Consider the following 27,508-nt stretch of genomic DNA (forward strand, 5'->3'; position numbering starts at 1 on the left):
TGAAACCTTTTGGCGCGAAAAGTAAAATTAAGTCAAAGATGCGAAAAACGACGAGTTGCAAAACGTCCCAACCCAAAAAGGTGTTTGTACAGAAACCTGTGTTACGACCGGTGAATATGGAGGAATGTGCTCCTTCCGTCTCAGTGCTAAACCATATTCCCTTGTTTCACCTTTTTATATTCATTGCCTTCCTATTTTCCTGTTTATTCAATTTTGGCAGTTCAACTTTGTTTTGGACTTTTGAAAAAATACTAAAATTTAGCGTCTCGATTTGAACAAGTATTCCAAAATCGTGAAAAGTTAAGACGCGAAATATCATCCTTGACATGTAGTGAAACCAAGTTGCGGAAAGACTTTCTTCAGTGAAATAGAGGATTAAGGACAGCGAGTTGTAACATAAACGAATCAAGACATTGAAATTTGAATATCAGTGAAATCTACATTATTTCAGAATTACTGTACAAATAAACAGAAAATGACATTCCTTTCTCAAAAGAGTTGAGTATCGTGCTTTGTTAATTTTTTTCTTTAAAAACGATTAAAAAGCTAAGTCTGGAGAACTGCGAAAATTGTCCCTATTCAAGGATTTCATATTAAGTCTCTTCAGTTCCTTGAAGTTTCTGCTTAGAATAAATTTAAAAAATGTCATACAAACAGAAGAGGACTGAAAGAGTTGAAGAAAAAATATCAATGAACGCTGAAATAAAATGAGACCCTTTTAAATATGAAAACCCTCGTTTATTTGCAACATTGTACCATACGTTGCCTTACAAACACGGTATAAAAATTCTGAAACTTTTTCCTTTACATTTCAGCATAAAATGGTAATTAAACGGCTTGAGTGGCCTGCTTGACAATATTTATTTTTTAAAAACCCCTTAACAAGCATTGGTTAATAACAAAAACTGTGTCATTGCAGACTTTGATTACTCGAGCGGATAAGAAATCAGCTTTTAACGGACAAAAATATTACCGTGCGGATTAGCCACACCTTTTAACTGATTTGGTTGATTTTTTCCACATGGGTCATGTGTGGGCCAGTCATGGCGGTTATGAGCGTCAAAGTAATAATAGTTACTGTTGCTGGAGAGATAAGGTCCGTTGCTGTGCATCCCAAAAGACTTTGGCACCACTCCAGCGCATTGCTTTGAAACCTGTTTAACCAGTTTACAGTTGATTGAGCCCGCCTTCTGTCTGACTATGCTGCCAGTGCCTTCCTTGCAAACGATCCAGTTGTTGATGTTGCTTTTGATCAGTGTTTCTTTACCAATGGTGCGCCACAAAGCAAAGCGCAAAGCCTCGTAATGCGTCTCGCTCAGTGGCACTGTTGTGGAGACACGACTGTTAGCACCGCTTGCTTTCCAAGTGGGACGAGGGATGACGGCGTTTGCGCCACTGTTGAAGCTTGAGTAAGCTGTGAAGGTGTAACTCCAGACTAGTGTCCAGCCCCCTCCGTCCGTGTGCTGATCGCAATAGGCTTGGAAAGCGTTCCCATGGGAACCAGCATCCGGGTCAATCCAGTAGACACCTGACGTGGCAGAAGGTACTTTCAGTTTGAGGTCTTTACAGTTCAGTACTGAAGACTCCTTGGACAAGCCTGTGTTAAAAACGAAGAACAATATAGATATACGGACACTATTCAAAATAGGCTTGGTTTAATTATGAGCATTTCCCCACTGAAAATATTTTATTAAAGGTCTGCAATAGCTTGATTATTAGTTTCTTAACATCGTGGGACTGCGGTTTTATCCAATCATTAATTAAGATGCAGAATGGCAAAAGCATTTTATCTTGTTAGTTATTTCAGTTAGCCGTGCTAAATAATTGTTGCCCTTAGCTCATTTTGAAACTGTGATCTAAGAATTTATTTTAGCCATTATTTTAACCGCATTATATTAATCTTAACATTGATTCTTTGCTCTAACGTCACTTTATGCTCGTTGTTCACTGATTTTTGAAAAGCGTAAATTTATACACGTTAAATTCATTTAGTGAATAACTTACCCAAAGGAGCCGCGTCTACCAGATTATATTTGCCATTCACCAGTCGTTTAATGATCTCATTCTTACAGAACAGTGAAGTCCTGTAAAAATACAGATTTCCTTTAGCGTCAATCTCCAGCACTTTGTATCTCATCTTACCTCTGCGAAAGAAAAATTATTTCACATTACTACACTTTTGAATAGCCCTTTTGTTTAAGGCCTTCGAAATTGGATTGTGATCGTTTCAGATCTGTGTAGTTGAGCATAGTTTGGTGCCGCTGGCTCGACAAATGTATGGAAATGTCAAAACGCAACTAGATGCTATCTAGCACAGCTACATTCCTCAGTTATTTTTTGTAAAATCCTTTGCATAGTGCCTAAAGTTTCCAATTCATGAATTTTTAAGAAGCGATGTTTTATGAGAATTATTTGACATCGGATTTCCATACAAACACTGTTATTTCAAGACGTGTTTGCCTACTCGTCAAAATGGCGTCAAAACCGTGATAAGGCCTATTGTTAATAAATTCTCTCAATTTAGCGAAATGTTTTCCCTCTAGAATCACGAAATTCGAATGTGGCAAAATTTTTCTGTGATATTTATTAACTAAAGACAGATTTTTTGACGACTGAAAGCAATTCGCGGGAAACCCAAACATACAACTCTGCTTTTCCTATATCATCCCAAAATAAGATTAATTACATTCAAGAAAGCAAGTTTCAATAGATTGACTGTCTTAAGAACTACTGTAGCATCGTTTCAGTCGAAGGCTAATCGAATGATAAATATTTTATCATTTCTTTTGTATGTGTGCATACACTGGGCATATAAATGAAAGCTTTCAAAAAGAAGTACCTTTCTGTTAAGTTATTCGTGCATAGTTTCGTTTCTCAATCATCCAACCGTAGAAAATTAAGTTTCCATATTACAAATTTAAATTGTCCATGAAATTTGGGATAAAAACACCTAAAATGTATCTCTTCCTTGCTGTCTTCCTACCTGGTAGTCGAGAAGGAGGAGCTGACGAGCAAGAGACCCAGTAACATACGGTACAACATGGTAAAACCTTTGTTTACAAACGCAGTAAAGATTCGGCTGCCTTATTAGTTACCGGCTGATATGAGGAAACGAGACAACGTGGGGCTATACAATACATCGTCAGAAAAATCAAAAGCTGAATAAAATATGCGTGGTTAAGAAAACGAGATTTTGCTTGCAGTATTTTATTTTTAACTTTCTGAATGATATCACCTTGGTGAGCTTCGAAGGAATGGTGACGATATGTCAAAGGATTGATTTCCAAGGGCAAACATTTTGACAACAAGATCTATTATCTGATAATAATGGCCGGTCGTTAACATTTGAAGTCTTTAAAAATCCATACCTTTGGATTTTACAATGTGCATGCATGTTTTTTTTTTTTTTGCCAAATCAGTGTTTGGCGACTTACGCTTTTTTTGTCTAATGTGTTTGTTCTAGAGTGCTTCAAATTTAAATTATGCATATATCTTAGTTAATAACAATAATTATCTGTCATCTGAGTTACCTTATTATAGGAAATTAACACTCGTGTTAATTGAGGTATTCGAAATTAAGGCGAATTGAAGGAAAACTTACTTCCCAATACTGTGAAGGAAATTAACTAAAATTAATTAAAAAAATTTTTTTTTTCGTTACACCTTGACATTTCTCAGAGAAAACCTCAGAATAGAAATCTTGTAACATGGTAGATTAGAAAACGAAAGTGTGCGTCGAAGAAGGTCAAGGCGAGCGTGGAAACACGCGAGAACAAACTCATCCACGAACGTCTGCCACGTGACCATTCATATGATACCATATGATAAGCAGCCTTCAAACTTTATTGTTACAGTATTTCCGCGTCGAATCAGGAGTTTCTTTGGCATTATTTTGTAACATGTGAAAGGGAAAATGTTATTATTGTCCAAACTTGAAATCTTTTGGCGGGAAAAGTAAAATTAAGTCAAAGATGCGAAAAACGACGAGTTGCAAAACGTCCCAACCCAAAAAGGTCTTTGTACAGAAGCCTGTGTTACGACCGGTGAATATGGAGGAATGTGCTCCTTCCGTCTCAGTGCTAAATCGTATTGCCTTGTTTCACCAGTTTATATTCATTGCCTTCCTATTTTCCTGTTTATTCAATTTTAGCACTTCAACTTTGTTTTGGACTTTTGAAAAAATACTAAAATTTAGCGTCTCGATTTGAACAAGTATTCCAAAATCGTGAAAAGTTAAGACGCGAAATATCATCCTTGACATGTCGTGAAAACAAGTTGCGGAAAGACTTTCTTCAGTGAAATAGAAGTTCAAGGACAGCGAGTTGTAACATAAACGAATCAAGACATTGAAATTTGAATATCAGTGAAATCTACATTATTTCAGAAGTACTGTACAAATAAACAGAAAATGACATTCCTTTCTCAAAACATTGAGTATAGTGCTTTGTTAATTTTTTTCTTTAAAAACCATTAAAAAGCCAATTCTGGAGAACTGCGAAAATTGTCCCTATTCAAGGATTTCATATTAAGTCTCTTCAGTTCCTTGAAATTTCTGCTTGGAATAAATTTTAAAAATGTCATATGAACAGCAGAGGACTGAAAGAGTCGAAGAAAAAATATCAATGAACGCTGAAATAAAATAAGACATTTTAAAATACGAAAACCCTAGTTTATTTGCAACATTGTACCATAAGTCGCCTTACAAACACGGTATAAAAATTCAGAAAACTTTTCCCTTTACATTACAGCGTAAAATGGTAATTATACGGCTTGAGTGACCTGCTTCACAATGTTTATTTTTTAAAAACCCCTTAACAAGCATTGGTTAATAACAAAAACTGTGTCATTGCAGACTTTCATGTTTATCTTGATTACTCGAGCGGGTAAGAAATCAGCTTTTAACGGACAAAAATATTACCGTGCGGATTAGCCACACCTTTTAACTGATTTGGTCGATCTTTTCCACATGGGTCATGTGTGGGCCAGTTTTGTCGAGTATTAGCGTCAAAGTAATAATGGGTACTACTGCTGGAGAGATAAGGTCCGTTGCTGTGCATCACCAAAGACTTTGGCACCACTCCAGCGCATTGCTTTGAAACCTGTTTAACCAGTTTACAGTTGATTGAGCCCGCCTTCTGTCTCACTATGCTGCCAGTGCCTTCTTTGCAAACGATCCAGTTGTTGATGTTGCTTTTGATCAGTGTTTCTTTGCCAATGGTGCGCCACAAAGCAAAGTTCATAGCCTCGTAATGCGTCTCGCTCAATGGCACTGTTGTGGAGACACGAGTGTTAGCACCACTGGCTGTCCAAGTGGGACGAGGGGTGACGGCGTTTGCGCTACTCGTGAAGCTTGAGTAAGCTGTGAAGGTGTAACTCCAGACTAGTGTCCAGCCCCCTCCGTCCGTGTGCTGATCGCAGTAGGCTTGGAAAGCGTTCCCATGGGCACCAGCATCCGGGTCAATCCAGTAGACACCTGACGTGGCAGAAGGCACTTTCAGTTTGAGGTCCTTACAATTCAATACTGGAGACACCTTGGACAAGCCTGTGTTAAAAAAAGGAAAACAATATAGATATACGCGGACACTATTCAAAATAGGCTTGGTTTAATTATAAGCCTTTCCCCACTGAAAATATTTTTTTAAAGGACTGCAATAGCTTTAGTTTATTCAGTTAGCCGTGCTCAATAATTGTCGCCCTTAGCTCATTTTGAAACAGAGATCTATGGATTGATTTTAGCCGTTATTTTACCCTAATTTTCTCTTATATTAACCTTAACATTGACTCTTTGCTCTAACGTCACTTTTTGGTAATCATTGTAATGCTCGTTGTCCACTTATTTTTGAAAAGCGTAAATACATTTAGTGAATAACTTACCCAAAGGAGCCGAGTCCACCAGATTATATTTGTCATTCACCAGTCGTTTAATGATCTCATTCTTACAGAACAGTGAAGTCCTGTAAAAATACAGATTTCCTTTAGCGTCCATCTCCAGCACTTTGTATCTCATCTTACCTCTGCGAAAGAAAAATTGTTTCACATTGGTACAATTTTGAATAGCCCTTTTGTTTACGGCCTTCGTAATTGGATTGTGATCGTTTCAGATCTGTGTAGTTTAGCATAGTTTAGTGCCGCTGGTTCGACAAATGTATGGAAATGTCAAAACGCAACTAGATGTTTTCTAGCGCAGCTACATTCCTCAGTTATTTTCTGTAAAATCCTTTGCATAGTGCCTAAAGTTTCCAATTCATGGATTTTTCAGAAGCGGTGTTTTATGAAAATTATTTGACATCGGATTTCCATACAAACACTGTTATTTCAAGATAGCGAAATATCTTCCCTCTAGAATCACGAAATTCGAATGTGGCAAAATTTTTCTGTGATATTTATTAACTAAATACAGATTTTTTAACGACTGAAAGTAATTCACGGGAACGCAAACATACGGCAACTCTGCTTTTTCTATATCATCCTAAAATAAGATTTAAAATTACATTCAAGAAAGCACATTTCAATAGATTGACTGTCTTAAGAACTACTATAGGATCGTTTCAGTCGAAGGCCAATCGAATGATAAATATTTTATCATTTCTTTTGCATGTGTGCATATACACTGGGTATAGAAACGAAAGATTTTATCAAGAAGTACCTTTCTATAAGTTATTCATACATGGTTTCGTTTCTCAATCATCCAACCGTAGAAAATTAAGTTTCCAAAATACAAATTTAAATTGTCCATGAAATTTGGGATAAAAACACCTAAAATGTATCTCTTCCTTGCTGTCTTCCTACCTGGTAGTCGAGAAGGAGGAGCTGACGAGCAAGAAACCCAGTAAAATACGGTACAACATGGTACAACGTTTGTTTACAAGAGCAATAGAGATTCGGCTGCCTTATTAGTTACAGGCTGATATGGAAAAACGAGGCAACGTGGGGCTATACATCGTCAGAGAAATCAAAAGCTGAATAAAATATGCATGATTAAGAAAACGAGATTTTACCTGCAGTGTTTTATTTTTAACTTTCTGAATGATGTCACCTTGGTGGGCTTCGAAGGAATGGTGACGATATGTCAAAGGATTGATTTCCAAGGGCAAACATTTTGACAACAAGATCTATTATCTGATAATGGCCGGTCGTTAACATTTGAAGTCTTTAAAAATCCATACCTTTGGATTTTACAATGTACATGCATGGTTATTTTTTTTTTTTTGCCGAATCAGTGTTTGGCGGCGGACGCTTTTTTTGTCTAATGTGTTTGTTGTAGAGTGCTTAAAATTCAAATTCTGCATATAACTTAGTTAATAACAATAATTATCTGTCATCTGAGTTACCTTATTATAGGAAATTAACACTCGTGTTAATTGAGGTATTCGAAATTTACGCGAATTGAAGGAAAACTTACTTTCCAATACTATGAAGGAAATTAACTAAAATTAATTAAAAAATTTTTTTTTTTCGTTACACTTTGACATTTCTCAGAGAAAACCTCAAAATAGAAACTTTGTAACATGGTGGATTAAAAAACAAAAGTGTACGTCGAAGAAGGTGAAGGCGAGCGCGGAAACACGCGAGAACAAACTAGCCCACGAACGTCTGCCACGTGACCATTCATATGATACCACATGATAAGCAGCCTTCAAACTTAATTTTTACAGCATTTCCGCGTCGAATCAGGAGGTTCTTTGGCATTTTTTTGTTTTATGTGAAAGGGAAAATTTTACTATTGTCCAAACTTGAAACGTTTTGGCGGGAAAAGTAAAATTAAGTCAAAGATGCGAAAAACGACGAGTTGCAAAACGTCCCAACCGAAAAAGGTCTTTGTACAGAAGCTTGTGTTACGACCGGTGAATATGGAGGAATGTGCTCCTTCCGTCTCAGTGGTAAACCATATTCCCTTGTTTCACCAATTTATATTCATTACCTTCCTATTTTCCTGTTTATTCAATTTTGGCAGTTCAACTTTGTTTTGGACTTTTGAAAAAATACTGAAATTTAGCGTCTTGATTTGAACAAATATTCCAAAATCGTGAAAAGTTAAGACGCGAAATATCATCCTCGACATGTAGTGAAATCAAGTTGCGGAAAGACTTTCTTCAGTGAAATAGAAGTTCAAGGACAGCAAGTTGTAACATAAACGAATCAAGACATTGAAATTTGAATATCAGTGAAATCTACATTATTTCAGAATTACTGTACAAATATACAGAAAATGACATTCCTTTCTCAAAAGAGTTGAGTATCGTGCTTTGTTAATTTTTTTCTTTAAGGGTGCGTTCGATTGACCCTATTCCGGAATAAGAATACATTTCGGATTATTCCAGAATAGCCATTCCATCCTTTCGTCAATAAAACGATTATTTCGTTTCTAGAATAACGCCCGCGACATAACACGCAGACAGCGGTTTTCCGAAGGAAAAAACAAATTTCCGTAACATCGTGAACAGCAACATGGCGGCGACATTAAAGGTCATTGTTGCAGGTTTTGCAACTTTTGTTGAAGAATTTCTCGAGGAGGAATCTGTACAAGAGGAAGAAGATGTCTTACAAGAGTTTCTGCCCCTGTTTTATGCAAATAACTTGTTGCCAGAGCGGCGTAAAGCGGTTCGCATCGAAGGTTATGCGGAAACTGTTGTTCCGGTAGCCATACACTTCGATAGCTCCTTGTAAAATGGACATTCTCTTCTTTCGTTTCCAGTTTGACTGTTATGATCTTCGCATTTGCGAAAGGCAAGGGTGAGAGCTTTCCATTTGCCTTCGCACTGGTCAGCCCGCGGCGAAATATTTCGACCACTCTCGACACTCTCCGCTTGCATTATCGCCGCAATCACTTTCCAGACTTGTTTCTTCTTGTAATTAACATTTTGGAACATCCCTTCCTTTTCTTTGTACAAGGAAATGAGGAGAAGGGTCTCTTCCCGACTCCAGGAGTATCCTTTTTTGAGTAAAATTTCGTTTTGCTCGCACGCAGCGTAAGCCATTTTGTTTGTTGATTTGAAAAAAAACTGCGAAGCATGACGTCATTATTCCGGATTATTCCAAGTATTCTGCTCTCTGGAGCAGAAAGTTTGGAATACATTCCATGTATTCCCGAATTGGAATAGCGTCTCAATCGACCGGTTGTTCGGGTTTATTCCTATTATTCTTATTCCGGAATAGTGTCAATCGAACGCACCCTAAAAACGATTAAAAAGCCAAGTCTGGAGAACTGCGAAAATTGTCCCTATTCAAGGATTTCATATTAAGTCTCTTCAGTTCCTTGAAATTTCTGCTTGGAATAAATTTAAAAAATGTCATACAAACAGAATAGGACTGAAAGAGTCAAAGAAAAAATATCAATGAACACTGAAATAAAATGAGACAATTTAAAATACGAAAACCCTCGTTTATTTGCAACATGGTACCATAAGTTGCCTTACAAACAGGGTATAAAAAAGCTGAAAACTTTTCCCTTAACATTACAGCGTAAAATGGTAATTATACGGCTCGAGTGGCCTGCTTGACAATATTTATCTTTTTAAAACCCCTTAACAAGCATTGGTTAATAACAAAAACTGTGTCATTGCAGACTTTCATGTTTATCTTGTTACTCGAGCGGGTAAGAAATCAGCTTTTAACGGACAAAAATATTACCGTGCGGATTAGCCACACCTTTTAACTGATTTGCTTGAGCTTTTCCACATGGGTCATGTGTGGGCCAGTTTTGGCGAGTATTAGCGTCAAAGTAATACTGGGTATTACTGCTGGAGAGATAAGGTCCGTAGCTGTGTATCCCAAAAGACTTTGGCACCACTCCAGCGCATTGCTTTGAAACCTGTTTAACCAGTTTACAGTTGATTGAGCCCGCCTTCTGTCTCACTATGCTGCCAGTGCCTTCCTTGCAAACGATCCAGTTGTTGATGTTGCTTTTGATTAGCGTGTCTTTGCCAATGGTTCGCCACAAAGCAAAGCTCATGGCCTCGTAATGCGTTTCGCTCAATGGCACTGTTGTTGAGGCGCGTGTGTTAGCAGAGCTGACTGTCCAAGTGGGACGCGGGGTGACGGCGTTTGCGCCACTAGTGAAGCTTGAGTAAGCTGTGAAGGTGTAACTCCAGACTAGTGTCCAGCCCCCTCCGTCCGTGTGCTGATCGCAGTAGGCTTGGAAAGCGTTACCATGGGAACCAGCATCCGGATCAATCCAGTAGACACCTGACGTGGCAGAATGTACTTTCAGTTTGAGGTCCTTACAATTCAATACTGGAGACTCCTTGGACAGGCCTGTGTTAAAAGTGAAAAATAAATAGATATAAGGACACTATTCAAAATAGGCTTGATTTAATTATGAGCATTTCCCCACTGAAAATATTTTTTTTAAAGGACTGCAATAGCTTGATTATTAGTTCTTTAACATCGTGAGACTACGGTTTTATCCAATCATTAATTAAGATGTAGAATGGCAAAAACATTTTATCTTGTTATTTATTTCAGTTAGCCGTGCTTAATAATTGTTGCCCTTAGCTCATTTTGAAACTGTGATCTATGGATTGATGTTAGCCATTATTTTAACCTTATTTTCTCTTATATTGACCTTAACATTGATTCTTTGCTCTAACGTCACTTTATGCTCGTTGTTCACTTAGTTTTGAAAAGCGTTAATATTCATTTAGAGAATAACTTACCCAGGGGAGCCGAGTCCACCAGATTATATTTGCCATTCACCAGTCGTTTAATGATCTCATTCTTACAGAACAGTGAAGTCCTGTAAAAATACAGATTTCCTTTGGCGTCCATCTCCAGCACTTTGTATCTCATCTTACCTCTGCGAAAGAAAAATTGTTTCACGTTGGTACAATTTTGAATAGCCCTTTTGTTTACGGGCTTCGAAATTGGATTGTGATCGTTTCAGATCTGTGTAGTTTAGCATAGTTTAGTGCCGCTGGTTCGACAAATGTATGGAAATGTCAAAAGGCAACTAGATGCTTTCTAGCGCAGCTACATTCCTCAGTTATTTTCTGTAACATCCTTTGCATAGTGCCTAAAGTTTCCAATTCATGAATTTTTCAGAAGCGATGTTCAGTATGAAAATTATTTGACATCGGATTTCCATACAAATACTGTTATTTCAAGACGTGTTTGCCTACTTGTCAAAATGGCGTCAAAAACCGATAAGGCCTATTGTTAACAAATTCTCTCAATTTAGCGAAATATCTTCCCTCTAGAATCACGAAATTCGAATGTGACAAAATTTTTCTGTGATATTTATTAACTAAAGACAGATTTTTTGACCACTGAAAGCAATTCGCGGGAAACCCAAACATACAACTCTGCTTTTCCTATATCATCCCAAAATAAGATTAATTACATTCAAGAAAGCATATTTCAATAGATTGACTGTCTTAAAAACTACTATAGCATCATTCAGTCAAAAGCCAATCGAATGATAAATATTTTACTATTTCCTTTGCCTGTGTGCATACACTGGGTATATAAATGAAAGCTTTGGCTTCGTTTCTCAATTATCCAACCGTACGTAGAAAATTAAGTTTCCATATGACAAATTTAAATTGTCCATGAAATTTGGGATAAAAACACCTAAAATGTATCCCTTCCTTGCTGTGTTCCTACCTGGTAGTCGAGAAAGAGGAGCTGACGAGCAAGAAACCCAGTAACATACGGTACAACATGGTACAACCTTTGTTTACAAGAGCAATTATTAGTTACCGGCTGATATGGAAAAACGAGGCAACGTGGGGCTACACATCGTCAGAAAAATCAAAAGCTGAATAAAATATGCATGATTAAGAAAACGAGATTTTACTTGCAGTATTTATTTTTAACCTTCTGCATGATATCACCTTGGTGGGCTTCGAAGGAATGGTGACGATATGTCTAAGGATTGATTTCCAGGGGCAAACATTTTGACAACAAGATCTATTATCTGACAATGGCCGGTCGTTAACATTTGAAGTCTTTAAAAATCCATACCTTTGGATTTTACAATGTACATGCATGGTTATTATTTTTTTTTTTTGCCGAATCAGTGTTTGGCGGCGGACGCTTTTTTTGTCTAATGTGTTTGTTGTAGAGTGCTTAAAATTCAAATTCTGCATATATCTTAGTTAATAACAATAATTATCTGTCATCTGAGTTACCTTATTATAAGAAATTAACACTCGTGTTAATTCGAAATTTACGCGAATTGAAGGAAAACTTACTTCCCAATACTGTGAAGGAAATTAACTAAAATTAATTAAAAACATTTTTTTTTTCGTTACACTTTGACATTTCTCAGAGAAAACCTTAAAAAAGAAACCTTGTAACATGGTGGATTAGAAACGAAAGTGTGCGTCGAAGAAGGGCAAGGCGAGCGTGGAAACACGCGAGAACAAAATCGCCCACGAACGTCTGCCACGTGACCATTCATATGATACCACATGATAAACAACCTTCAAACTTTATTTTTACAGCATTTCTGCGTCGAATCAGGAGTATCTTTGGCATTATTTTGTAATATGTGAAAGGAAAAAATGTTATTATTGTCCAAACTTGAAACCTTTTGGCGGGAAAAGTAAAATTAAGTCAAAGGTGCGAAAAACGACGAGTTGCAAAACGTCCCAACCCAAAAAGGTCTTTGTACAGAAGCCTATTTTACGACCGGTGAATATGGAGGAATGTACTCCTTCCGTCTCAGTACTAAACAAGGATTCCCTTATTTCACCAGTTTTTATTCATTGCCTTCCTATTTTCCTGTTTATTCAATTTTGGTAGTTCAAGTTTGTTTTGGACTTTTGAAAAAATACTAAAATTTAGCGTCTCGATTTGAACAAATATTCCAAAATCATAAAAAGTTAAGACGCGAAAGGTCATCCTTGACATGTAGTGAAATCAATTCGTGGAAAGACTTTCTTCATTGAAATAGAAGTTCAAGGACAGCGAGTTGTAACATAAACGAATCAAGACATTGAAATTTGAATATCAGTGAAATCTACATTATTTCAGAATTACTGTACAAATAAACAGAAAATGACATTCCTTTCTCAAAACATTGAGTATAGTGCTTTGTTAATTGCTTTCTTTAAAAACGTTTAAAATGGCAAGTCTGGAGAACTGCGAAAATTGTCCCTATTCAAGGATTTCATATTAAGTCTCTTCAGTTGCTTGAAATTTCTGCTTGGCAAAAATTTAAAAAATGTCATACAAACAGCAGGGGACTGAAAGAGTCGAAGAAAAAATATCAATGAACACTGAAAAAAAAATGAGACCCTTTCAAATACGAAAACTTTCGTTTATTTGCAACATTGTACCATAAGTTACCTTACAAACACGGTATAAAAATTCTGAAACTTTTCCCTTTACATTAAAGCGTAAAGTGGTAATTATACGGCTCGAGTGGCGGGCTTAACAATATTTATTTTTTAAAAACCCCTTAACAAGCATTGGTTAAAATCAAAAACTGAGCTGTGTCATTGCAGACTTTCATGTTTATCTTGATTACTCGAGCGGGTAAGAAATCAGCTTTTAACGGACAAAAATATTACCGTGCGGATTAGCCACACCTTTTAACTGATTTGGTCGATTTTTTCCACATGGGTCATGTGTGGGCCAGTTATGGCGAGTATTAGCGTCAAAGTAATAAATATGGGCATTACTGCTGGAGAGATAAGGTCCGTTATTGTCCATCTTCAAAGACTTTGGCACCACTCCAGCGCATTGCTTTGAAACCTGTTTAACCAGTTTACAGTTGATTGAGCCCGCCCTCTGTCTCACTATGCTGCCAGTACCTTCCTTGCAAACGATCCAGTTGTTGATGTTGCTTTTGATCAGTGTTTCTTTGCCAATGGTGCGCCACAAAGCAAAGTTCATAGCCTCGTAATGCGTCTCGCTCAATGGCACTGTTGTGGAGGCGCGTGTGTTAGCAGAGCTGACTGTCCAAGTTGGACGCGGGGTGACGGCGTTTGCGCTACTCGTGAAGCTTGAGTAAGCTGTGAAGGTGTAACTCCAGACTAGTGTCCAGCCCCCTCCGTCGGTGTGCTGATCGCAGTAGGCTTGGAAAGCGTTACCATGGGAACCAGCATCCGGATCAATCCAGTAGACACCTGACGTGGCAGAAGGCACTTTCAGTTTGAGGTCTTTACAGTTCAGTACTGGAGACTCCTTGGACAAGCCTGTGTTAAAAAAAGGATAACAATATAAGATGCAGAATGGCAAAAATATTTTATCTTGTTAGTTATTTCAGTTAGCCGTGCTAAATAATTGTTGCCCTTAGCTCATTTTGAAACTGTGATTTATGGATTGATTTTAGCCTCATTTTCTCTTAACATTGATTCTTTGCTCTAACGTCACTTTATGCTCGTTGTTCACTTATTTTTGAAAAGCGTAAATATATACACGTTAAATTCATTTAGTGAATAACTTACCCAAAGGAGCCGAGTCCACCAGATTATATTTGCCATTTACCAGTCGTTTAATGATCTCATTCTTACAGAACAGTGAAGTCCTGTAAAAATACAGATTTCCTTTAGCGTCCATCTCTAGCACTCTGTATCTCATCTTACCTCTGCGAAAGAAAAATTGTTTCACTTTGGTACAATTTTGAATAGCCCTTTTGTTTACGGCCTTCGAAATTGGATTGTGATCGTTTCAGATCTGTGTAGTTTAGCATAGTTTAGTGCCGCTGGTTCGACAAATGTATGGAAATGTCAAAACGCAACTAGATGCTTTCTAGCACAGCTACATTCCTCAGTTATTTTCTGTAAAATCCTTTGCATTGTGTCTAAATATTCTAATTCATGAATTTTTCAGGAGCGATGTTTTATGAAAATTATTTGACATCGGATTTCCACACAAACACTGTTATTTCAAGACGTGTTTGCCTACTCGTCAAAATGGCGTCATTTAGCGAAATGCTATTGTTATTTAGCGAATTATCTTCCCTCTAGAATCACGAAATTCGAATGTGGCAAAATTTTTCTGTGATATTTATTAAGAGAGATTTTTTTTACGGCTGAAAGCAATTCACGGGAAACCCAAACATACAACTCTGCTTTTCCTATATCATCCTAAAATAAGATTAATTACATTCAAGAAAGCAAATAGATTGACTGTCTTAAAAACTACTATAGCATCGTTTCAGTCGAAGGCCAATCGAGTGATAAATATTTTACCATTTCTTTTGCATGTGTCCATATACACTGGGTATATAAATGAAAGCTTTCATCAATAAGTACCTTTCTGTTAAGTTATTCGTGCATGGTTTCGTTTCTCAATCATCCAACCGTAGAAAATTAAGTTTCCCTATTACAAATTTAAATTGTCCGTAAAATTTGGGATAAAAACACCTAAAATGTATCTCTTCCTTGCTGTGTTCCTACCTGGTAGTCGAGAAGGAGGAGCCAGTGACGAGCAAGAAACCCAGTAACATACGGTACAACATGGTACAACCTTTGTTTACAAGAGTAATAAAGATTCGGCTGCCTTATTAGTTACGGGCTGATATGGAAAAACGAGGCAACGTCGGGCTATACATCGTGAGAGAAATCAAAAGCTGAATAAAATATGCATGATGAAGAAAACGAGATTTTACTTGCAGTATTTTATTTTTAACCTTCTGAATTATATCACCTTGGTGGGCTTCGAAGGAATGGTGACGATATGTCAAAGGATTGATTTCCAAGGGGAATCATTTTGACAACAAGATCTATAATGGTCGGTCGTTAACATTTGAAGTCTTTAAAAATCCATACCTTTGGATTTTACAATGTACATGCATGGTTTTTTGCCGAATCAGTGTTTGGCTTTGTCTCATGTGTTTGTTCTAGAGTGCTTAAAATTCAAATTCTACATATATCTTAGTAAATAACAATAATTGTCTGACATCTGAGTTACCTTATTATAGGAAATTAACACTCGAAAAGGTATTCGAAATTAACGCGAATTGAAGGAAAACTTACTTCCCAATACTGTAAAGGAAATAATTTCAAAATGAGGGAAATTAACGCAAATTACAGCAAGAACAGAATTTGTTGAGACAACATGAACAAATTTAGTTTTACTTTTAGTGTAAAAATCCGAAATGCAAATAATGTCCGTGGAATTGTCGCTAAACGTAGGTGTTAAGGAAAGGAATCTGGCCACTTCCAGCGTTCTTCACATGCAGTGTCCTTGATTATCAGCGGATCTTCACCCTGATAAAACAATGCTTTTGGGAGTGTATTGAGAATCTGGGGCGAAAGTAATGGAAATTAAGGTCGCGGAAATTAATGCGCCCTTAATTAATAATGCGGAAATTAACGTTATATTAACGCGAATTTTTAAAATCCGCGTTAATTTCATGACGCGTCAATTTCCTATAATAAGGTATTCTTTTCCTCTACTCCGTTCTCTTAACGCATTCAAAGTTTCAATACCACCGCACACCAATACCTTTGAGATCTCCTTTAATTCAAAATCATATAAAATACAAATTAAAATCATTTACAAGCCTATCGTGGAAAACAAGAGAGACATTTACAGACAGATTTTTAAATTTGAATGCTCTTCGCCCTTGACCCGTGGGATCGAGCTGGTGGCGTATACCTATGCACCACTTGGGAGCCTGTTGACGGTCTAATTAGAATACCTTGTACTTTTTTCAGTTGATGTTGTGCAACACTATTGGATTGGATTATCAAGATCTGTTCCTCAGCCGGGTGAAGTCAAAGGGTAGGCCAGGGTTTATTTCAAAATGTGTTGTTTACATTGAAGTATGCGTTTTAGCAGAAATCCGCGTGACTGAAGACTCGATATTCCAGTGGACCTCAAATCCGAAAGTCTATGAATTAAATCTCATTACGATCGCAGCCCAAATGAGGTTTCTTTGGTCAAGACGTTTTGCTCCGCATTCTTTCTCTCTAGTTAGAGTAACCATTTGGAATCTGGTACCGGTATCTGATGCCCCCCATTCACACCAAGGATTAAACACGTTTAAAAGCTGTCTAGTTAAACACAGTTGAAATTTGTTTCCTTCATACAAGCTGCTTTCGTATTTTTGTCGACTACAAATTTAGCACGAATGAAGCATAAGTTAAAGTTAACTTGAATCCTATGTCAAAGCCAATGGTTCAGCTTTCTGTTACCAATTTTCCTTTTGTTAAACCTGGTTTAATTACACGTGTTTTGTTGGTGTGGATGGGGCTTGAGTTACCGGTTAGGGAACTGGTCATAACAAGTTTGCTCTAAGAGGACCACCTTGTCTGGGCTAAGGGGGTTACCATAGACACCACCTATCTCGTGAACATTATCGACAAAATTTTATTGGTTTTAAAATTAAATTTGAGTTGACACAGAAATATTCAGCTAGCAAGAGTCAGCATTGCTAGCTAATCAAGAAAAGTGAGTTTTGAAACTCATTGTCATTTTTTACTGCTGGATAGGTGGGTAGATATGCAATAAGGACACCATCTTTTGAGGTTGATGAAGAGGGGTGCAGGCAAAAACCACCATCTATAGATGTGGTTTGGTGGATCTTGTTTGAGTATCGTAGTAGTGACCCCTTCCTTTAACGATTTTCCATATGGTATTCAAATTACATTTCGGCGAGCCTAAACATTGAAATATTAACGAAACAGGCATTATCGAGCGTCTCTCTATGTATTGTAAGCAAACAAAGCATTGCTACAATAGGAGCTGTCCCGAAAAGTATTGAATTTCTTCTTTGAGAATGACTCGTGCGGTTCTCATGTCCTCTTTACAAGAAGTAAAATTTGTAGTGTTATAACTTCAAGAAAATAAATCGATCGGAAAACTGTTTCTTTCCTGGCATTGCAGTTAAACATGGGCTTTTGCCAGCGCAGTGTTTGTGCTCCCCATCGCAGCAAATTCGAGGGAACAATATTTTGTCCAACTGTAACTTATTTCGATTTTGTCACCAGTTTTGCGCCATTTCCAAAATTTAATAACTTTTCTTGGATGTATTGAACCCAAATAAAACTGCTAACAGACACACAATTCGCTGTACTATCCATCGCAGATAACTGCATGTACATCGTAACAATGCTGGGAAAATGACAACGGCCAGCACCTCATGACGTACTGCTTGAGGACGTAGATTTGAATGAACACATTGCATAGCTTAAGTGGAGTGAACAGAGTAAATACCTTCTTGTATCCTAATATATCTTAAGTTGTATGAGAAAATTTCCCTTATTGTTTGTCAAACTGTTCCGTTCACAGATAAATTCAGCGATGTTGTGTTACTTAACTCTGACCAGGTGAGAACAGCATTGTCTTGTGGCTATTTTGTACCTGTTCGCGGTCATTACATGTACGTGTTCTCACAATCAACTATTTAATCCTGCTAAATTTGATTGATTTGATTTCAATTGTTTCTAGGATGGCGACACACTAAATGAAATCGGTCTTCAAGACGGCGACCATCTAGTTGCTGAGAAAAGAGCTCCAATTCAGTTAGTACAGTTGTTGATATTTGCCTTTCATTCATAATACCTTCCTTTGAGCTTGTCTTTGTTTATCATTACACGTCACGTCACATTGCATGGATAAGTAAAGAGTGGTCTTTCATTGGCTACAAAAATAATCACGTGTTTGATTTGTAATTTTCTGAGTTTTGTGATTGGTGAGTAAAGTAGTACGACATACTCTTATCTACCAGAGCTATTAATCTGTTTTTGAACCAATACGGAGAAAAAACAATCGTAATTTGGCTTTTGCGTGTTTTCCCGCGCTTGGGACCGGTTACAAGTTTTCCCGCGCCCGCCACCATTTGGAACTTGGGCATGTTCTTCTACGCTTTGCTTTGCATCGGTTGTATCCTTTTGTAGCAAGTTCTGATTGGTCAGTCATTGCTTTCTTTGTGTCCGTTGTGATTACTTTGGTTTTGTTTGTACACATTTATTAGAAAAGCAAGAAAATCACTTGATAAGTACAAGTAATGCGTTATGTCGCCTGTTTTATCAAGGTCCAGTGTTCAGCAGATTGCAACTAGTTTGGCTTCACGAGAGAGTGAACAGTATGCCAGCACAGTGTCCTTTATGGTGGAAAATAGGTGTGGGGTGAGCAATTTTGTTATTCCTTAATAATAAAGGTATCCGATATTGAGAGCAGCATTACTTGAACACAATTGTCGTTATATTTCCCATTCTCTTTGTAGTCAACCGCGACACAGGAGGAGAAAGACGGTATCGTTTATTGGCCAGTTTTTCCCGTCGAGATTCTCAAAGAGCAGGTATAGCATAGTAGCCGTATCCGTACACTTCTGCCATTCATTTTCAAAGACAACCAAATCGCGGTGGCTTCTGATGGTTGCATGTTTGCGTACATGTTGTTTTCCCGCGTTTAGCATCAACTGCATGGTTCCCGCGCTTGCTATTGGCTCCATGTGTTCCCGTGCTTTGCACCGGTTGAACGTTTTCCTGCGTCAAGCACCGGCTGCATGTTTTCCCGCGTCTAGCACCGGCTGCATGTTTTCCCGCGTCTAGCACCGGCTGCATGTTTTCCCGCGTCAAGCACCGGCTGCATGTTTTCCCGGGCTTTGGACCGGTTACATGTTTGTTGGCTTCACACCACAAGCTAAGTTAGTTTCAAGTAAGCACTTGATTCAAGTGCACTTGCAAATCTCAAGTCTCACTTTAGAAAACTTGGCTTCATACCTGGTGACAAAGTATACACTTGAAGCACAAGCTGTCAATCATCTTTCGCGGTAAAATCAAAAATGCGATTGCTCGCCGGAAAATCATGGAGCCTTTGCAACGGAAAAATGTTTTATGTAAAATTTTGTCTTTAATTTTAACTCAGAGAGTGCTAACATTAGAGGAAACGAGTTCTTGGCGACAACATAAAAGAGCAGGCGACATCTTCTGTATTTGTCGAGAATGGTTCAGCAACGTGGTTTTCGGCAAAGAAATCGCCACAGGGTTTGGGCATGGCCTTGTCCACAAAATTGGTTTAGACTGCTTTTAGCTAACCGCGACATGAATCCGCTTTGGAAAATGCATTTCCGCCTGACTCGTCCAACGTTCAACGCTTTGTGTGATTTGGTACGCGGAGTCCTCAAACTGCGAGGCGTATCTCCAGCCATCCATTTTGAATTTTTTTGGATTGATTTTAGTTCACGGCAAAATGTTTATCTGTCCTGGCACCGCAGCACGTGGCTTTCAGTTGGTTTCCCATCTCCTATTGGTCAAGTACGTTCTCAAATGTGGTGTTGGCCATACTTGGCGGCGTACTTCGGCTTCTCTGAACTACGAACGTTTCCATGGTCACTTAGTAAAGTTCAAGTTAGTAGGTTTTACCCCTTCACGCTCAAAGTAGTTTCAAGTGCACTTAGATTATACTTACAAGCTCTAGTGTGAAGCCAACTGTTTTCCCGCGTCAAGCACCGGCTGCATGTTTTCCTGCGCTTTGGACCGATTGCATGTTTTCCCGCGTCAAGCACCGGCTGCATGTTTTTCCGCGCTATGGACCGGTTGCATGTTTTCCCGCGCTTTGGACCGGTTACATGTTTTCCCGCGCTTTGGACCGGTTGCATGTTTTTCCGCGCTTTGGATCGGTTACATGTTTTCCCGCGCTTTGGATCGGTTACATGTTTTCCCGCGTCAAGCACCGGCTGCATGTTTACCTGCGCTTGGTGCTGGTTGCAGTAAACGTTTGCAACTTTTGCTTCTAAGTTCTGATTTCTTATCCAGCCTTCAGCCGTTTAATTGTTACTGCGCTTTATGTCTTTCAGACTGTTGGAGATCTCAAAACCAAAGCACTGCAAGCCCAGAGTGTCTACCGGAAGAGTCAAGGTGAATGGATGAATAAATGAGCATAAATATATGAAAGATATATTTGAACTGCATGTGTAGGATCTCTTATGGTTACCGCAAGTAGCAAAGGCTCATCGAGGCGGACAACCAGCGCTTGCAAACCTTGTTGTTTACTGCATGGTTACTTTTTTGCCATAATCTTAACCTCTCAATAATTTCTTTTCTCTTATCTTTCTTTTCAGAAATCCTTTGCCGTTTGCGTATGGATGATGATTTTCAAGGCCTCAGTGCTCCGTGTGAGTTGAAGAAGTCTGAAATATTTTGCGAGACTGCATTTTGTGTAATTTGACCAATAATCACCGAAATCGTTTAAACCAACCTTGGCAACATAAGGATATGTTCTTGAAAAATGTTGACCTACTTATTTTGTTTATATTATAAACTATTCTACAAGCTAAGTACCAACAAAAACAAAGTCAAAATCGATGTCATTATTTATTCAAACCTTCGGTTGAAAAGTTACTTCCTATGATCGAGGGACAAATAATTATACCCGATAAATTCAATCAAACAGGCCTAGGTCGCTTGGGAGTTTACAGGTTCTTGTTATTTCAAAATGTAAAAAAAAAGTCGCTAAAATTATATTTTTGTCAGAAATTTCGTTTGTTAAACTGTCCATTGGAATATAGTTTGACAAAGTTGTTTCAAAACTGGCGCGCGTACGGTACGAAGTCTCCTTACTTAACGACAGTGAAACCATTAGCAGCATGTTTGAAATGTATTGAAACGAGGGTTCAAAGAGGAAGTGGTTAACTGTCATAGGATGTATATAACATTGGATAAATATCTATACCGAAACAAATGACAGTATAATAACACTTTGTTAAAATATTTAACAATTTCACGAGCACGCGTTGGATATGAGATGATTTGGCTATAATCATCTCATACCCAACTAGCGCGAGTGGAATAATTGTCTTATTAAAAACAATCAAGAGATATTGCTAGATCTTGGTGATTTTCGCTTTGCAAGTACAACCAGAAGACAATTAAACGGTCGCTATTTCTCGGGCATGGTATAATGGCTCATATACCATGACAGCTAAGCCAATCAAATCCCTGGAATTGCAATATACAATGATACAGTTTTTAATATTTGCAAATAAATTCATTAAACTGGGACTATTGTTGACAAGACTTTGTTGCCGTTTGCCATACAGTATATGACCACAACACAGTAGGCGAGTCTTGGATGAAAGAGGGTCAGAAGCTTGTCTTAGAACCAGGAGCTCCCCTTCTTGAAGGAGAAATCATGATCCGATACTACGTGTGTTCCTCGACTCACACGAGAGAAGAAATGGAACAAATTGTCCGAAAAAGTTTAACCGTTGGAGAGGTTAGTCACGCATGACCCGCCACGTAAGTTGTCTTTAGGCGAAAGGTATGTTAGGCCCATTCGGCTCTCGGACTTTTTATGCCCGAGCAAAAACCTCGGCACCATGCCCGGAAACGGGTACTACCTCAACAGATAGCTCTCGGGCGCCGGTCCTTGGCCAGGCACTGATCTGAACAGGATTTTATTAGTTCTCACGCCTTTTCACTATGTCTCCTTGCGATCCAGTAAAGAAAATGGCGGGCGCTGAAAAGACAAATAAGGCAATGATTGCTCCTTGGGCACCAAGGAGACTGAACAACGTTCTTTTCAGTGCCCGGGCAAATGATCCTGGCACGGGCAGCTACTCTGAACAAAGTCTTAGACTTTCTCCAAGTCGCTTGGATTTTTTTCCTCCTGAAGAAGCGCGCTCTGTTTGGTCCGTTGGTTCATTATGAAGGACGCGCGCAGGCTCTCAAAACAAAATGGTGGCTGAATTAGCCTATCGTGGCTATTCCCGTACTCCGCTATTTGTATTTCACAGAGAAATAGTGGACGACTAGGGGAAGGACTGGGATTCTGTCCGGCCAATCAAATGGAGCTTACCGCAATACTATTAAGAATATTATCCCCCTCCTATGGAGGAAGCAAGTAAAGCATATTCTGTCATATACACTTTAGAGTGGGTTACGGAAACCAACCTGGAAAGCTCCAACAGTGAACTGAGTATTAAAATTTCAACAAGAATGCAATACTTTTGGTTTCCTGCCTTGTATCAGTCAACTGGATAGCTTTAAATAATTATTACTTCTTCAGAACAGAATTTTTGTTTATTTTACAGTGTTTAAGACTGTTGATGGCGAACGCTGGGCTTGAAGGTTCGTATCTCTTAGCATAGTTAATAAAAGGCAATAGTTATGAAGCCTTCTTTGTTATATGTTTTTGTTAGCATTTTTGGCCCTGACCGTGCACAAACCACAATAGATTTTGAAATATGTTGGAGCAACTGACCGATAGAAACGTTCCTGTTAAAATATGCAACTGCATTGTGAATGTTAAAACAAAGGAATGTACACGGTCGCAACCCTTCCAACATATAAATTGCAGCACCATTATTGTCATGGCAATTAGATTTCATAACCAGTCCCTTAACTATGGTCTTGGTCCGTAGTAACTGACTACTGTACAAACTGACACGTTAGTTTTTGCAATGTTTGCTAATCTCCATAGTTACGTTTTCTTGTCATGGTGAAAACATAAATGGATTATTTAATCAGCGACACATTGTTGATTGTTGGCTACTTGACAAACGGAAGAAATTTCTGAGAACAAACAGGAGATCATGAGTACGTGTGCGCTTATTTAAGCCGTTTTTACACTAATTAGCACTTATTTAGTTGAGGCACTTTCCACTTGACAGAACTGGCCTGTGAACAGGCTCCCAAGTGGGGTATAGGGCGAACTCCGCTCGCCCGGCTCGCCGATTTTTCTTATGTTTTCGCCCTATACCCCACTTGGGAGCCTGTTCACAGGCTAGACAGAACTGGCTCTCCAGACCGGTCATTTCGTAAACGAAATTTACCAATTTTAATTTTAATTTCTATTCTAGTAGTTCGAATTTCTTCAAAACAGCACGTACCATTTTCGGAATGATTATTTTTCAAGATTTTAGAGCACCATCCCTTCAAACTAACGCGTTCGATTTACAGACTGGCTGCTCTAACCGGCCAGTTCTGGCAAATGGAAAGCACTCTTAGTCTATATCTTTGTTTTTTTTTTTGTTTTTTTTTCAGGAATGACGTGGCACTTGAAAAAAACAAACTGGATTGGTGAGCCGGCGGACACTTTAGATAACGAGGTGAATACCAACTTCGTGTACCTAGGGCTATATCGTTAATCAGTTTTTGTAATGCATAGCGTTTTTCAGCCGGTAGTATTAAAACCTTATCATTGTATTAATTAGTCTTCGTGCAAGGCCCGGGTGCAAGGTAATTAGCCAACCAGAACATTGTGAGTATTGTAAGTATTGTAAATATTGTTTGTAGAGTTTGCAGTATACGTATGATAAGTATTGTATGTCCTAAAGTATACTAGGATTATAGTCAGTACAAATAGTATGTCTTGTTGATGTCAGCATCGTAATTGTTATAAGTAGTCTACGTGGTGTTTTATTATTGTAAATGTTGGTGTTGTGAAAGGCTAATAATAATAAAAAAACAAAACAAAACAAAACCCTACGACTATAGCAAAAGCTGAAACTGTGCGATATGTAATCACACATTTCCAATCACCTGAAACTCAGTGCAGTGAAGCAATGAACCATCTTTTGGAAATTGGCTTGTTCAAATTCCCGCCCAGCAGGCTCCGAAAGCCGTTCAAACGCCCTTCGCCGAATTTGACGATCAAATGCCCTCCCAAAAATAAAGCTTCCAATTTTTAGTATACACTATTATATTTGGTAACTAGTTCATTCAGATTCAATCAAACGTTTAATACATAACTTCGAAAGTACTGCAAAGTTTGTGGAGACCCTTTTTGGTGAGCCAGTCGCTTACAAAACCGACGATTTACCTTGAACTCGACCACGGATCAGGAACCACATGTATTCTGCTAGACAAGAAGAAAGGTGTTTACTTGATACTTCAGGTTCTAATTTCCCCACCCCACCCAGATAAAGTTCAAATTAGTCCTCACCCTTTGGAAGGCCTTTCGCGTCAAATGCCCTACTCCCCGGGCTCGGAAAATGGTCAAATGCTCGGGGTATGCCCGGGGTGGGGGAGGGGGGAGGGTTGTTGGAGGTTCGAATTGATCGGCGCATTACTTTGAGAGGTGAATGGTTTTGTAGTTGAATAAAGTGCAGATTCTATTGCCTTCTTACTTGGTTTGTAGTAATGCGACGTATGAATTAGGCCTTTGAGTTGGCTGGTACCAAGCGCGGGAAAACATGCGCGAGCATGACTTCTGATTGGTGGAAAAATGCTGCTTTAGCCCGATTGGTCAACAGAGCACTGGCGTCCAAGGGGTTTTTTCTGCACAGAACCAAAACAATAAATGCCGTTATCTAGTTACAAAATGGCTTTGCACTTTGGTTCATTTTATAGGATGCGACGCTAGAGAATGAAAATATAAAGAATGGCGATACTCTCATCATTGAAGAAGGAAGACTTCCTCCAAAGGTAAATCAAGATCATCTTTTTCTGTTAGAATTTTTTACAAAATATGAAAGCCACTGACTAGTTCTCTCCCTTTGCCTTGTTCGATCCATTGCTTCACTATTCGGAAAGTTGTGGGAGTTAAGTTAAATAGCTGTCACTCGTGGAGGTTTACTCATAGGTATTTTGTTAATTTTATCAGTCAGTACAGTATAAGCATTTCGGGCGTAAGTAATTATCAGACAAGAACGTTTGTCGTGTTCACATTAGTCTGAATTTACACTTCTCGCGGCAAATTGACAACTTGTCCATTCATAAGGGCCGGTTAGTTTCTAATGAAACTGTGGTGCTGCATTGGTGGGGAGAAGAAACGAATGTTTGGTTCATCAACAGAGTTGATAACTAAAGGTAAATTGGCCACCGTAAAGAGATTCGAGTGCTGACGTTTTGAGCGTTAGCCCTTCGTGAGAGCGAATCTAGGAATTGTGGGTTGTGCGCGTTAATATAGTGAGCAGTGAAGCTACGCTATTGGTCGAAGCATGAAAAACAAGATTAAATTAAATTCATGACTAAAACTGAAATATCTCCCAGACCAAGAGCTGTGCTGCCACCTTGTTGATGTTTAATAATAAATGCTTTGTTTTTCGATTTAGGGATTTGTTCGTCTTTCATTGTGGCAAACAAATGGCCAGAAAATGAAAGAAGAAAATTCTGATGGCGTTCTTTCTCGAATTTCATCTTGCGTTCAAGGTGGGCCAACTTCACATAAAGCTGCCTCCATTTTGAGACTCGATTCTCTTTTTGTGCTGTTTTGTTTACTACTGCCTCTTATAAAATCACTTTTATTCCTTCAGGTCTTCTTAGTCCGGCTTCAATAACAGACACTTCAGAGAAGGTAGATGAAAAATCAGAGGTGAGATTCTTTCACTTGAGAATGATGTATTATTCAGTGAGTGACACAGGCATACTCGGAAAAAGGAAATCCGAGTGCTCCTATCAGGAGTCGAACCTAAGACCTTCCGATTACTAGTTCGGATGCTCTACCACTGAGCTACAGGTGACTCGCGTAGGAGCTAAGGCCATTAAACTTGGTTCATGGGACAAACATCCTGCATACTGTTAGGATTTGAACCAAACAATTCTTGAGTCCCCGAGGAGAGTTAAATCCGTGACCTTCCAAGCCGAACACTGAAACCGTACACTAAGTAAATCACACGATGCGATTCCGGTCCCACAGTTTGAATCCAAACTCGCGGTTGACTCAAAGAAAAGTACTCGCTTTACTCGCTTACAATCCTCACGCGCGTTTTGTCTTTTCCCATCCTCTTTTCACGTGACCGCACATTACATAACATTGTGAAAAGTATTTGGGGAGGGGTGAGTCACACAAAATCTCGCACACTTTCACACAGCGATCAGATGCTCTAACCACTGAACTACACTGAAGCTCTTGGCGAGTTGAATCGTTTATTCAATAGTTTTAAATCTCTGAAATTCTGAGAAACAGTTGCTTACAAGGTAGCCGTAATAATTATTCTTTGTACTGCCATTTCGAAGTACATTTGATTAAACGCTTCCTATTTCATGTAACTTACTGATTCATCAGGTTTCCGAGTGCTTGGTGCCTGTTGGTGATATAGAGGTATCCCAGGAGTCTTCACTGTATGATCTAAAGCTTCATATTAGCACCTTGCCACAGGTTAGTCAATAGAAACGCGATCTTTTTAAAACAAGAGCAGGGGGGACTGGTGGGGCCCAATTCGATCTGGAGAGTGTCCCCAATTAGTGCTCTGCGCTAAATACATTGACACTTAAATAAAGTAATCTTTTTAATACAAGACACATTGCTTGTGTCGCACGTAAGATTTGTTACACTTCAGGAAGAAGTTCTGTCCCCTCCCCCCTCCCCTTTACCTAGAGAAAATCTCCGAAAGTCCCAGGGCCTCTCTGATCTACCTGTAGGTGAATGAAAGTATGAGAGAGGAAACTATTGTACCTAGGATACGGGTCTATTATCAATAAATCTCAGTAAGCGTAAACAAGAAATAAATGAATAAGTGGATGATCCAAAGCAACAGAACATTCCCTTCTATTTCCGGTCTAGTTGGTTCGAGAAAGTCGCGCTGTTTTGTTTTTGTTCATGTTTTCAACTCTCCGAGAAAAAAAAACTCTTGAGCTCGACTAGCAGGTGTAGCGTAGCGGTCAAGCGTACTTGGCATACTTGTGAGAATGTCATGAACTTGTCGAATACGGTTGTGAGAATG

General features: G+C 38.7%; 4 protein-coding genes across 8 annotated transcripts in view; 1 reads left to right on the top strand and 3 right to left on the bottom strand.

Annotated features, from left to right (window-relative positions):
* LOC146474120 (ubiquitin carboxyl-terminal hydrolase 40-like) overlaps nucleotides 1-27,508 on the top strand; it is a 60,676-nt gene that overhangs the window by 26,187 nt on the left and 6,981 nt on the right. For both annotated transcript variants that reach the window (XM_085117396.1, XM_085117397.1), the window contains exons 20-33: nucleotides 16,611-16,677; nucleotides 18,187-18,224; nucleotides 18,346-18,419; nucleotides 18,932-19,025; nucleotides 19,124-19,198; nucleotides 20,699-20,759; nucleotides 20,963-21,016; nucleotides 21,941-22,116; nucleotides 22,934-22,970; nucleotides 23,886-23,950; nucleotides 25,194-25,268; nucleotides 25,898-25,994; nucleotides 26,099-26,157; nucleotides 26,851-26,943. In XM_085117396.1, coding sequence (XP_084973522.1) covers nucleotides 16,611-16,677; nucleotides 18,187-18,224; nucleotides 18,346-18,419; nucleotides 18,932-19,025; nucleotides 19,124-19,198; nucleotides 20,699-20,759; nucleotides 20,963-21,016; nucleotides 21,941-22,116; nucleotides 22,934-22,970; nucleotides 23,886-23,950; nucleotides 25,194-25,268; nucleotides 25,898-25,994; nucleotides 26,099-26,157; nucleotides 26,851-26,943 — 1,065 coding nt within the window. The remainder of the gene's footprint in view (nucleotides 1-16,610; nucleotides 16,678-18,186; nucleotides 18,225-18,345; nucleotides 18,420-18,931; nucleotides 19,026-19,123; nucleotides 19,199-20,698; nucleotides 20,760-20,962; nucleotides 21,017-21,940; nucleotides 22,117-22,933; nucleotides 22,971-23,885; nucleotides 23,951-25,193; nucleotides 25,269-25,897; nucleotides 25,995-26,098; nucleotides 26,158-26,850; nucleotides 26,944-27,508) is intronic.
* LOC146474123 (uncharacterized) lies at nucleotides 723-3,083 on the bottom strand. Its single transcript, XM_085117260.1, has 3 exons — nucleotides 2,984-3,083; nucleotides 2,005-2,144; nucleotides 723-1,597 (listed from the first exon to the last, which is right to left on the bottom strand). Exons 1-3 carry the CDS (start codon nucleotides 3,040-3,042, stop codon nucleotides 954-956), a joined length of 843 nt encoding a protein of 280 aa, XP_084973386.1. The 5' UTR covers nucleotides 3,043-3,083; the 3' UTR covers nucleotides 723-953.
* LOC146474124 (collagen alpha-1(III) chain-like) lies at nucleotides 4,648-15,747 on the bottom strand. Of its 4 annotated transcripts, none has more exons than XM_085117410.1 (3): nucleotides 15,348-15,739; nucleotides 5,875-6,014; nucleotides 4,648-5,542 (listed from the first exon to the last, which is right to left on the bottom strand). In XM_085117410.1, exons 1-3 carry the CDS (start codon nucleotides 15,407-15,409, stop codon nucleotides 4,899-4,901), a joined length of 846 nt encoding a protein of 281 aa, XP_084973536.1. In that variant the 5' UTR covers nucleotides 15,410-15,739; the 3' UTR covers nucleotides 4,648-4,898. The 4 variants fall into 4 exon arrangements, with proteins under 4 accessions (XP_084973536.1, XP_084973537.1, XP_084973535.1 ...); XM_085117411.1 differs by lacking the exon at nucleotides 15,348-15,739 and adding an exon at nucleotides 6,790-7,445; XM_085117409.1 differs by lacking the exons at nucleotides 4,648-5,542; nucleotides 5,875-6,014 and adding exons at nucleotides 13,257-14,141; nucleotides 14,394-14,533 and having other exon boundaries at nucleotides 15,348-15,747.
* On the bottom strand, nucleotides 9,368-11,681 carry LOC146474125 (uncharacterized). Its single transcript, XM_085117413.1, has 3 exons — nucleotides 11,602-11,681; nucleotides 10,656-10,795; nucleotides 9,368-10,254 (listed from the first exon to the last, which is right to left on the bottom strand). The coding sequence occupies exons 1-3, from the start codon at nucleotides 11,658-11,660 to the stop codon at nucleotides 9,611-9,613; spliced, it is 843 nt and encodes a 280-aa protein (XP_084973539.1). The 5' UTR covers nucleotides 11,661-11,681; the 3' UTR covers nucleotides 9,368-9,610.

The sequence above is a fragment of the Pavona decussata genome, unplaced genomic scaffold (assembly GCF_977016875.1).
Source record: "Pavona decussata unplaced genomic scaffold, jaPavDecu1.1 SCAFFOLD_91, whole genome shotgun sequence".
Taxonomy (NCBI): Eukaryota; Metazoa; Cnidaria; class Anthozoa; order Scleractinia; family Agariciidae; genus Pavona; species Pavona decussata.